Source organism: Epinephelus lanceolatus, chromosome 12 (assembly GCF_041903045.1).
Source record: "Epinephelus lanceolatus isolate andai-2023 chromosome 12, ASM4190304v1, whole genome shotgun sequence".
Taxonomy (NCBI): Eukaryota; Metazoa; Chordata; class Actinopteri; order Perciformes; family Serranidae; genus Epinephelus; species Epinephelus lanceolatus.
In genome coordinates this window covers 29,023,426-29,036,015 of record NC_135745.1, presented here as the reverse complement: position 1 = coordinate 29,036,015, position 12,590 = coordinate 29,023,426, and the positions used below count along the sequence as shown (strand labels likewise).

At 42.6% G+C, this 12,590-nt stretch overlaps 1 protein-coding gene across 1 annotated transcript; it reads right to left on the bottom strand.

The window, feature by feature from the left end:
* Positions 1-920: 920 nt before the first annotated feature.
* Positions 921-7,588, bottom strand: angptl4 (angiopoietin-like 4). Its single transcript, XM_033651299.2, has 7 exons — positions 6,930-7,588; positions 6,004-6,114; positions 5,794-5,881; positions 3,111-3,224; positions 2,864-2,959; positions 2,330-2,614; positions 921-2,215 (listed from the first exon to the last, which is right to left on the bottom strand). The coding sequence occupies exons 1-7, from the start codon at positions 7,455-7,457 to the stop codon at positions 2,034-2,036; spliced, it is 1,404 nt and encodes a 467-aa protein (XP_033507190.1). The 5' UTR covers positions 7,458-7,588; the 3' UTR covers positions 921-2,033.
* Between the last annotated feature and the right edge of the window lie 5,002 nt (positions 7,589-12,590).

The window sequence follows — 12,590 nt, the reverse complement described above, 5'->3', positions numbered from 1 at the left end:
CCCTGTGTCACTTTTTGTGGGCTTAGTTAATGCCATTATTCGTTATATATATATATATATTTAATCAGTTTTATTTACATCATCTGCACATATATGAAACTTTTATCTCATGCATAGAGTGTACTACGCTGGCGCTGCATGTCATCATCATCACATAGACCATCCCTGATGATGTGACCCAAACATCTCACTTTGTTCACCACATATAGCACGTAGTCTGCCACGAATAACGAAGCAACATTTTGCTTCTGATCCTCCTTGCCTTTAGCATTCATAATGACACTCTTTTTTTAGAGATAGACTAAATTTCATACTGCACATCATAACTTGAACAGACTCCGGGCAGTTGCTGTAAGCCAGCAAGTCTTCCAATCTTGTTAGATTGGTAAAAACAATGTGTTACATTGAACCAAGGATTATTAAACTTATTGTTTTACATGGAAAGCAACAATCTATAACTCATTTAAAATGTCCCCTCACTGGTGTAGAAACTTCAGCAACGTAGTATGTAGAACAACTTTATTGTAAGACAAATGCGTTTTGGCGTGTGGCCTTAAATACTGCCAGTTTTACTAGAGTTTCTATGCTCTCAGTTAAACCACAAATGAAACTTTTAGTTTTTGATTAAATAATTTTTTTTACCACCATTAATGGCAAACAAATCGGCAACTGCATCATATTTCTATTTCATGGTAACTGGCTTGCTTTTGATATGACAAAATGTATAATAACAAAGCTGCTTGACTTATCTTGACTCTACGTGTGGCCATATTTTTCGAAATATCATGATGTTATATTTGCTTCTGTGAAATATTTGTGATTTTTTTGCTTCAGTCAGTCGACTGTTTGATGCTGGTATACTTCCTCAGCTTGTATTTGTTGCAAAGCTGTGGCACAAAATACACGTACAAAAGACAATATTAGTTTAAATCATTTTTATTGGCTCGCTGTGGACCCAAAAATGGTTAAAGTCTTTTAAAAAAAACAATTTTACATCTGGTAAACACAACAAAGACAATATAAATTACAAACAGGCAGCACCAGAAATATATATATATATTGATTCTTTAGCATTTAAATAAGGAAAGGGAACATCTACAGTAACAAACTCTCAGGTCACGAAGACAACAGATAATGTCACAACAAATCTGTAACAGATATATTTCTGAAAAGAAAGATGACATTCCTTCATACACTATGTACAAAACCATGCCTCTCGTATTAAAATAAGTCAATATGACTTAAGGTCGTCAAAAACCTCCACAGAAAAATTAAAGTCAGTGAAGAATATGCTTAATTTGATTAAGAATTGCAGACAGAAAATATATTGTACAAAAGGCTGGAATGGTTTTCAGTGCCCCACAAACTGCTTTGTCAACATCAGTCTTAACACAGTTTCTGCGTCGTAATCCTTGTTTACAGTGATTTCTAACTTTACATAATGCATTTGAACACAAATCTCATCATGCTCATGTCGTAAATGGCTCTTTGTTTTAGTGAAGTCGTTATTTGGTCCACAACATTGGGTTTAAAAGGCGTGCTTTATCAGCCTGCTTTTCACTCTTACATGCATCCTTTACAAAATAAGAGCCAATCTTGATATGTTTTTGAGCTGACACTTAACCACATTCAAACTCAACAACAACCCACACTTGACACCTCTTGTCTGGTGATGAGTCTCTACTTGTTGGAAATCCTTTGCGGCTTACAGCACAGTGGACAGGCCGGGACTCGCCCTCTATGTTCTCCTGCTTGGGGCCTCTGCCTTGTGCCAACAGAGGGAATCAACTGCAATGGTACAGCATGTGGAAAAACTTTCCACTGCACGTTTTACTAGTGTCTCTTTTTCCATCTGTGGCTCTAGGTGCAGGGGAGGAATCTACTTGTCCCTCAGAGAACAGAGCAGTGGAAACTCATTAAATGTGAGTTCTTTTTGCTTCTATTTTGAGGGCCTAGGCTCTGGTGTAAGGACAACCAGGGAAAACAGAAACCTCTACCTCATTAACCAGGCTCTCTCTGTCTCTTTCTATCCTTTATGACTTCACGATCACAGCGGGGGCGATCATCATCTTGCTGGACTTCAGAGGGTAGTAGCGGCCCCTCCAGGTCTTCCAGAAGATGCTCTGCTTCCTCTGGTGCCGCTGCTTGGGAGGAGGGCTCTGGAAGTATCTGCCATTTAGGTTGGAGCGCCCACAGTTACTGAACCACCAGCCACCTATAAAGACAAATGACAATATCAGGTTAGGTGCTGCCTTAATCCCAAATTGGACACTGGAAAGTAGACAAATAGAGGCATTTATCATTGTGATTGTTGTCATTTTCAGCTTACCAGAGAGGTGCTTGGCGCAGTTGGTGTCATTTTTGCGGTCGTTGTCTTGGTCACGGGTGGAGAAAGGCAAGCTGGAGGTGGCGTCCATCCCCAGGGAACTCTCCAAGGGGCTGAAAGCGCCGGACTTCTGAATCTTGAGCGAGTACTTGGTCTCCTCTCCGCCCAGATTGAAGGGGAGGCGGACAGATGCTATGTCGCCACTCCAGTCAGCAAGCTTGATGTTGAGGATGTAGCCGCCATCTTTAGCAATGGAGTGGATCTTTTCCAACCCCAACCAGAATTCACCTAGAGTAGAAGATACAGAGAAGACGAGAAACGGTGAGTAAACAATCCGGAGTGGAGGCACTGCTTTGACTTCTGTTTGATCCATTTTAAGCTTGTCAGCGATAAGATGCTTTTGGGGGACAGATCCTGCCCTCAGATGCAGTTGTTGTAAAAGACAGTAATGCTGCGTGAACTAATCTGAACCTGGCCCGGGCTGGCTTGCACCTGTCCAGTTAGTGAGAGTGAGATCAAAGTCGAAAGAGCATTTACCATTGAGGCCTCCAAAGCCCTTTTCGTAGGCCTGCCATAGCTGGTCAAAGTCCACTGAGCCGTCTTGACGTCTTTGGATCACTGTCCATCCGCCATCTGGAAGGAAAGACAGGAATAGATTGATCAGGAGAAAGTTTCTTGCTTCTTGTGCAGTTTGGAGACTTTGAACAGTTTGAACTTGATAACTGATTGTATAAATAGTTAGCTGTTGTTGGAAAACCTGTGGGAAAAGTTTAACTCCACTTACCAGTTGTCATCTCACAGAAGACTTTAAAGGGCTCTGCGTTTATTGGCTGGATGGTGTAAACCCCGCTGGTGGTCTTTCCTCTCAGGAACAGTTCATGACAGTCTGAGGCCATCTCTGGAAGAAGAGGGGAAAAACATTAAGACAACCAGCTCCTTATGGAATCACTGCAAAGCCATAGATTCTCGGGGGAGACACAGGGGGCACATCCTCCTCAAAATTTTGAACATGTGCATTTGTCTTTTACATTGATACGATTAAAGATATTTACGCCATTAAGTGATGCAGAAGAGGCACAAATTGTTGCATAAAGATGTATCAAAATGCAGGAAATTAAGTGCTTAAGGACTCCCAAACCTCCAAGGCCCACATTTCCACTACCCTCTTAACCATTCTATTTATACATGACACATTTAACAGATTTGTTTTCCTTCACCTTTACTCCCCTGACCTCTGTTATTGTGATGGAAGTTTGCAAAACTGAGTGAAAGTTTGCTGGTCCGCTGCCAAGTGAAATCTTGTTTACCCAACATTGATAAGTAGGTCATTCAAACATAGGGAACCTCCTAGTGACATGCTCCTCTGCACTGCGAGTACTGCATGTCTGCAAATACGACTATCGTTCCACGCGCGCTTATCACTAAGTCTCGAGATATAAACGTGTACCCGATAGAGCCTTTGAGAGTGAGAACTCTTGGGTATAAATATGACCTTTCTCCCGGTTCCCAAGCAGACTTCCCTCTTTACGGCTGCTAAGCCTTCCAGGCTATTGAGTTGCACACACTACTACCCTTTAAATTCCTCAACCCCCTTCTGCCTGTCACTGATCCCCCCTCTTCCCCCAGCTCATCACACCTCCCTCACGTGCACAGCAGCCAGTCGGTGACGTAGGAGTGCATGGCTTGTGCATGCATGGGGAGTGATCAGAGGGTGGTGAAGGGGGATAGGGGGCTGTTGCTGTAAAGGGACATCAGAGAAGGCAGTAACACAAAGCAGGGGACTCTGGAGCCAATTGGTGCTTTCATGTGCCTAATGAGGCTCAAGAACAATAGAAACTCTTCAATAATCCTTTTTTTGTCACGCATAACATCAAGTGATGCTATTTAATATCTTTAAAATTACAATAAAATGTATTTTTTTGCTTTTAATGTATTTTCTTGTTGGATATTTGCCTACACATTGTTTAAATGTGAGCACACCAGCTGACTGCAGAGCCACAAAACCTCATTTGTGAGTAATGACCTTTCTTCCAAAGGCATGGTCTCGTGGTGGCCAGTTGTGGCTGTAGACTGCCTCAGGGGTCAGGGGTTCTCCTGAACTTTGGCACACTTCTTATTCATTACAATGGAAGAGGAGGTGGAGGTGGAGGGCTTGTGTGTAGGGATGGGGGAGGAGAGGTGAGGAGGGATGTCTGACTCCCTGACAGATCTAGGGGAAAGGTTGGTCATTCTTCTTGAGGGATGTACAACTGCTTGTTTTACCCAAAACGGTGGGACGTCTCAACAAGTTGGGCGGAGACGAAAACGCTGGAGGATATCTGTACAAAGTTCACCGATAAATATAGGCTGCCTTCTCCCATTTTACTATTGTTTCTCCTTGTTTTTCTTTCTTAGCTCAGACACAAGGACAGGAATCTGAGGAACACTGCATGCTGCGTTTGTACAAAGCCCTGCAGGTTCCCTTCATCTACACCCGCACACACCCCTCAGAAAAGAACAGAGTGCGTAATCCCATTGAACTGTGTGACTGCGAACACTCAGGGACCAGCGAACTTTCCCCCAGTTGAAACCCTGCCAGAGAAGGTTGTTTCTTTTTTCTTCATTCTTCAAATCCTGCTGATGTCAGAGCTCTGAGGTGTTATTGTGATGGCTGACGAGTCTGAACTGTTGCCTCAGCCGTGTTCACCTTTCACCTAATTCTCATCTATGGCCATTAGAAACAGAGGTTTGACTTTAAATGTATCCCAGTTTAATAATTTATATACATGTACACTTTCAGTATGCAAAGATTTCTGTTTATTATCCTCCATCACCCTTTCGTCCTCTTAGTAGGCTAAACTGTAAGTGAGACCAGAGTGTGATGGGAAAGAAAGCTGAAAGTGTGTCTCAACTCTTCCCCAGTTGGTGTGTATCCAGCCAAGTACAGTCTGGATGAAAGCATTCATTATGACTGCTGGTCCAGTCACAGTTCAGTTCAGAGGGGAGCAGCAGCTGCTTGGCATAGCTGCACACTGAGAGCATCATTTACTGCCTTTTACAATTACTGTAAGCCCCAGTATGAGGGGCACTGGCGAAACTGAGCCTGAGGAGTTTCAAATAAAGCTATAAATAAAAACTAGTGATACACATTTGAGATCTGCAAAGTAGAATGCCTAATTTGTAGTTTAAAATTGCTTTTTTTACTCGTTCAATTGTGTTAATGCTGTCCTGTATTAGTTGAATAATGCTATTAGGATTTTGCAGGTTGCAGCTTCTGCAGAAAAATCCACCAGTTGATATCTGTGGTGTCACGCTGAGCAGAGTAGCTGTCCCAAATTGATTAGATTCCATGATTTTAATTGCTAGTGATTTAAGCTTCTCTCTAGCCTCGCTCAACAGATGGCCCGCCACATTTGGCGTCAGATTTTGTTCAGTCGACTTACGACGGTGTCAGGAGAGGATTTTGGGCCCTTTCTGGCTTTACTTACCGGCTGGTGAGTCGCTTTGCTCGGCGACGCCACTTTGCATGTCAGTGTCACTGCTCTGCGGGGATGGTTTCTGTCGTGCCTGTTGGACCTGGAAAAAAAAAAATTAAATCAATAATGAGACTGCAGAAAATATGATGAAATAAGAACAAACTTCACAACAGTTACGCTGATGTGGAAACGTTTGTGAGCTTAATTGTAAAGCCTCCTTACCTGACTCTGTAGGGTCCTGATGCGCACATTCTGCTTGTCAAGCTTCTCCTGCTGGAGTCTGATCCGCTCCATCAGATCGTCAATGCGTTTGTTCTGAGACTCCAGCATCATCTGACAAAAAACATGACACAAAGATACCACATTTTAGCACTTTATCAACTTTATCGCACACAGTGCCTGAGCGTAAAATGTGCCCGTGGTGCTTTAGATCTACATCACCACAGAAGCACCAGAATTAACCCAACAAATGGGCATCTTGCAGTTTCATTGAAACTTAAGACACATCTCCACCCTTCAAAGACAAGCATTTGTCTTTTCCACCCTGCTGTGGTGTGTTATGTAACTCTCTCACACCGCGGGATTTTCCATCCCACTATAAAGCCTTTCAGGCTCATTTTATAGACGGGGATCTGAAAAGCACAGCTCTCATATGCCCCTTCCACTGTGTCGTATGGCCAAATACTCTACAGGTTGTAAATTGCTCCAGCTGTGAAAGATTATTCACACGTTCTTGTAGCTGATGATGCGTGCAGATCCCTTTGTCTGGCAGCCTATAGTATATTCCTGCACGTACTGCACGCTCTACCTCCACGCCATTCAAGCTTGTTAACCAACCCCCCTCTACTCCATTACACTACTACACCCGCTTGCCCTTTGTGCATTACAATTTAGTGCCTTTAAGCTGGGAAAAAGACCACCATAAAAGCCAACAGTCCATGCATACTGTAACTCAACTTGAGTCCCTTAAACCATCTGCAGTAGAACAACATCTTGTACTTTTTAATAATATCTTGAAGTAAATGAGTCATGTTCTGCAGACAATGCAAAGCCTCATTTAGTTTCATTTTCCTTCTTAACTTACTCCCCTCAGACTTCCCAAACAAATAATCATCAACAGCCAAAGACAGAAACTCGTGCATTCTCACCTGGATGTTGCGTGCATCACTGTTGTTCTTGGCACCGGCGTTTGTGTCAAGCAGCAAAGCGTCACCCTGCAGCATGCTGTCCACCCTCTCTTCCAGCCGGCTCATCCTCTCGCTCATCGTTCTCCTCTCCTGCTGCATCTCCTCTGCCTTCTCCCTCAGCTCGGCTGTGACATTCAGCAGCTGCCCCTCTCTGTCCTCCAGCCCGTGGACTCGAGCCTTCAGGGACTCCCCTTCCACATGCAGCTTCTGGCTCTCCTTCCCCAGCTCTGTCACAGTGCGGTTGTAGATCTTCAGCTTGGTGGAAATGTCCCTCATCTGGAGTTTGGTTTTGTCCACATGCTCCTTCAGCCCCTGGCCCAGCTGCAGCAGGCCGTGGGCAATGACATTCACATCATCCCACGCAGCGTACTGTACACGCTTCTCCTTGGCAGCACCACCGGGGGATGAGCCCCCTTTCCTCTCCAAAGGGAAACCTGTGGCCATGAGCGCCACCAGGCAGAGTGTCAGAGTTGCCAGTGTTGTCTTCATTGCTGCCGTTGTCCTAAACTGTTGAAGTACTTGTTTTAAGTATCCTGATTTCTTGTTGCAGAAGTCTGCAGCGTCCTGCTCGTCCTTCTTGACTTGGATTAGTAAGCTCAAGCTTTAAACTGAGCAGTCAGAGCTCAGTTATATAGTTTCACAGCCCTCAACTCTGAGCTGTAAACTGCCTGCCATTGGCCAGCCGAGCAGAGGGAGGGGTGCAGTTACTCTCAGGTTTCTGTCCCTCCTCCCCCTCTCTGTTAGCTATTCAGGTCTGAGGCAGAGGAGGGATGTGATATAACAAAAAGATTGGCCTTTTATCTCTGCACAGTGGGAGACACATTATCTACTGGAGGAAATGAAACAGTTGATATCCCCAGCAGTGCAACAAATCTATTCCTTTATTGTGAAGTATTGATTTAACACAGTAGGGTGTAGTATGCGTAGTAGTAAGTGAGCTAATCCATTCAGCACAGGGACTACCCTTAAAATGATAATAATCTCAGAATCCTAAATTAAGCTCATTAAGTGGAGAGTTTGCCTGTTTGGAGAGTTCATTCAGTCGTTACAGTGAGTCTAAAACATATCACAAATATTGTCATTATTAGAAATCTTTCAGGCATTTGTAAAGAACAGGAAACGTCATTTCCATTAACCTGGCTTGATTTAAAGTAAACCTTAACTGGCCTGAAAGTAAAAATGAAAGTGACAAATGCTGCAAAGGGCTGTGCTGTAAGTGGACCACACACAGAGATGCCCATGAAAGATGAAGCCCAGACCTTTATAGAGCGGACTCATCACCATCTGAAGGGAGAATGTGAGCTTCTTCTTCATGTCATTTATTCACACAGTCACAAAGGAAGGTCCTCTAGTCCATGTCCGGTGATGGTAAATGGAATTGCGTTTGTAAAGGGCCTCTCTCGTCTTCCGACCACTCAAAGCTCTTTTACACTTCATGCCACATTCACCCGTTTACACACACATTCACACTCTGGTGGCCGAGGCTGCTAAAAGTGCCACCTGCTCATCACACGCTCTGAAACGGATGCAGAGCCACTGAGAGCAATTTGGGGTTTAGTGTCTTGCTCAGGAATACTTGCAGACTGGAGGATCTTCCGATTTGTAACTCCTAAACCAAAGTCGCTTATGTAACCTCACTTTATTGTCCCAAACTGATGGAATATTTTTTAATTGCCATTCAATCTATGGATCTTGCTTTTACTCTATTTTCTGTGTCCTACTTGTCTTTTTTTTGCCTGTCAGGATCACGTGCTGTCTGTGTGAATCAAATCTGTATTGTCAAGGAAACTGCACTTTACACCGTCTCCTCATAAGACTGAGAAAGAATTCATGCAAATTTGGGAAACATGAATTGATCTGCACAACAAGAAAAAAATACTAGTCAATAATCAGCTTCAACATTAAATTATTTAGCTATAAAAAACAGTTACTCTAGCTTCCTTTCATGGAGGTGAATCATTTCCTTGATTTCCCTTTAATTTAATCAGGCTGATTACAATCATAAGCCTTCACAACAATCCCTTAAAATGCAATTTTTATTCACAAATAGCTCGGAAGTCAATTTTCTCTGCATGGGCAATGAATAGTGCCAGAAACAGGATTTCTTAATTTTCTGGGGATAACCTCAGGAATGAATGAATGAAGTCAGTGACAGCGTGGAGTATGTCAAGAGAGGAACATGCGTACAACTTTGGCCTGAGGTGTTCCTCGGCAACGATCTACTGCTGGGAGGCCATGAGGACTGTGAGAATTAGGGGAAAGTTCACGGCACAGAGAATGCCCATATTGCAAGGCCATGGTTTTTTTTTTCAACCTCCGCTGGGGAGCTTGTAGGTTGTACGTGATCCAGGGCCAGACCAGAAAAAAGGAGCTGGATTAACCCTCTCCTGTCTGCAGCCCAGACTAAGTAGGTGAAAGGTAACTGTGACGGTGCTAAAGGGGAAACTCAGTGCAGAGGAATTACAGGGCCCTCATTTAAGCGTCTGGAATGTGACAAACATGCATTATTCCCTCAAAGCCTCAGCAGAGAGGGGTTTCCGCCTGAACAACCAAAGACTGCTGTGTTCTGGTTAAAAATAGATATTTCTAGATCAGTCTTTTCCTTTTGATAGGAGCACCATCATCAATACAAACAGATTTAGTTTTGTTCGAGCTGACAGACCTGTGTGTGTCAACTGCAGTCATGACTCATGTCCTGTCAGTTACAGTACAGCAGGATAATTACTGAACGGGAACAGATTAATTTAGGGGAAAGGTGAAGTGGTTGAAAGGTGTCTGTCTGCAGCAGGTACAAGCAGGAACATGGCATCTCAAAAAGACACCCGCTTCTTGAGAGAAATACAGTGACAGTTAAATTTGACAACCGTCTGGTACATGGTGGTCATGAAAGCACATGTAAGGAACGTACGTGCCTTGTTGCATTCTTCTGGGACATTACAGAACTCGATACGTATGCAAGCGAGGTGCACAATGAGGTGGTATGAAAGAGGAGCTGCGGGCCTCCGTTTGTGGCTCTCTGTTTCTGTTTCATATCAGGCAAATGGAGAATTGAGATTTTTAAAGAAACAGTAAAGATTGTCAGAAATATATCTGTGGTGGTTACGATAAATTGCAGTTGTGTGTCAGTCTGGAGGAGCCGGTTGTACACAAGCCTGATGAGGTGGAATGTAGGTGTGTAAAATAGCCTTGGGTTTATCAGGGAAATGATGATCTTGATTTTGTGGTGCGTGGATGCATTAGTCAAACTGTCTCGGACAAATCCAGTTTGCTTGATATTTTAATTATTATTATTTGTGACTGTGGGATGACTCACGCTTGTTTCCATTATTACCTCTAAGACAGATTTGCACGGTAATTCAAGGCATGACGCATGCTTATTTCCATCTTTACCTTTAAGACAGAACTGAACAAAAACAAAAACTCAACAACATAATATCAGTCAGACAACTCCCCCCTGCGATCACATGACCAATGCACTGACGGTAGAAAAGACGGAAGTAGTACAAAGATTGAAAGTTCGTCTAAGGGGGCAGGTTACGGTGATGGATGGGTCAAACCACACAGGACTTTCCCTTAAGAGACTGATGTCCGTGTCCCTTGTGAAACGAAATTAACTTCGATTTAGTTTCGGTACGTTGTCACCATGATTATTTTCCTATACCTTGCCACATTAACCTCACTTTCCTAAACCTAACCTACAAAACTTTTAACTTAAGTATGTAACATCATTCATCGATTCATGAGATATCTTACAAACTGATGTATTGATGTTGTATGTACAATAAAACAAGAGTATTATCCTCTTTCTGTTTTGGTTGCACAGTGATACACTTCCTCTGCTTCATAAATCAGTCCTTCATTTTCCCGTGAGACTGTACCCGGTGGCGGACAGAATTGCATAGTGAAAGTGAGGCTTATATGGAACTAATCTAAACGCAAATGGTTTCATTATTCTGTAGCCATCACATTTTACAATCAACATTTGTTTCATAATGATAAGTGAAAGCAAAAAACTTGTTGTTTGCCACTTTAAGTACAAAATGTGTTCCTTAAATTGTCAGAAGTAGCCAACAAATTATGCATAATAGTCAGATTATCATTTAATTATATGTAATATATTGGATTATTATTACAGATGAACAAGAACAAGGAGAACCAACAGGCTACTCGTCACATTGTAGTCAAAGTAGACGATAGATCTAGCACAAACTAAACAAATTGATTTCATAAACATAAATTTTATTTGTATAGTGTCTGCAATAATGGGTGTGTCTAGCAGCCTTCTCTGTATCCTCTCATTCAAACTCTTAAACCACACAGTCGTGTGTTACTGATCATCACTGCATCCACACCTCCCCACAGCTGCTTGTTCAATTTCCCAAAATGGCCACTCCCATCTCTTGCCGGCATGGTGACCTTTTACCCAGATTCCAAACACAGAACATCTGTAAATCCCAGTGCAGCCCACAGACTTAGTCATGTACGAGGGAATGGAAAGAGGGAGAAGGAGAAAAGAAAAAAAAAAAAAACAGGTGCCAGAGCCCGGTAGAGCTGTAAACCTCTGTTTCTCATGAATACACTGTGATCTGCGATCTTTTCCATTTGGGAATGTTTTATGAGGTTTTGCGGTTTCATATTCACTGACTTTTTCCATTTGCTTTTGCCAGAGAAGCGTATCTGAATATATTCCAATGAATTAAATAACATCCAGTAAAGACTTAGACCAATCTTGAAAAGGGAGACTGAGGAAAATTGGGAGGAAAAGCTATAAAATTTCACCTCACATGCTCGCGTTTGCTGAAAGTCTTCTCAGCAAATATCCAAGCAAGACTTAATATCACCACTCATCCATCATCAGATAGGGCACCCATCACATTATCACACATAAAACATGTCATGGGATGTGTCACCTACCCACCTCACTCCTCTTTGATCAGCCAAATGTCACCTGGCCTTTGTTCCTCATTACTGATATCATGAGATCTTCATGCAAACCAGCAGTGACCTTTTTATCTTAATACACGATCACTGAGGTTCAGGGTTACTGAATGGGGCTCATGACTGCCTTGTGATTGAGAAATCCGTCAAGATGGACTGGCGAGGCAAATCTTGAAGAGCTCCATAACTGATGACAAAATAAGCAATAAAATATGTTTCCTTTGATGAGGGTGTAGTCAGGAATATACCGTATATTAGATTTTAATTAGATGGGGGTTTTTCAAAGCCAGATTCATACTCAGACACTTTGACTTTCGAAGCATGAAATGTACAGGTGTAACTGATTAATGATGGCTCTTTTCATTTAAAGGGGAACACCCCCTAAATTAAGAATTCCAATGTATTATTTTTAAGGCCTAGGAAAGTTCAATCAGTAATCGTGTACATGATATACTCTCTCACAAAGCCAGAAACCAGGGGCCATATTAACATACAGTATTCTGAGAACACTCTTAGTGAGCTCTTAATTTAGCCGAGAAACTTTTAGCAAAGAGTCCTGGCTTAAAAATGATTTAGAAAAATTCTTAGAGCAATTTGAACTTTTTTAGTGAGGACGTGTGGTTGACCTCGTTGCTAGGTATGACACACCCTTTTAACAGATGTAATTAGTTACCCTTTTGTGAG

Excerpts from the sequence above, each read along its gene's own strand:
- angptl4 (XM_033651299.2), bottom strand. The coding sequence starts at position 7,457 with ATGAAGACAACACTGGCAACTCTGACACTCTGCCTGGTGGCGCTCATG. Across the intron at positions 5,882-6,003 it reads TCAGGACCCTACAGAGTCAG|GTCCAACAGGCACGACAGAA; the intron begins GTAAGGAGGCTT and ends TTTTTTTTCCAG. Across the intron at positions 2,216-2,329 it reads CTGCGCCAAGCACCTCTCTG|GTGGCTGGTGGTTCAGTAAC; the intron begins GTAAGCTGAAAA and ends TTGTCTTTATAG.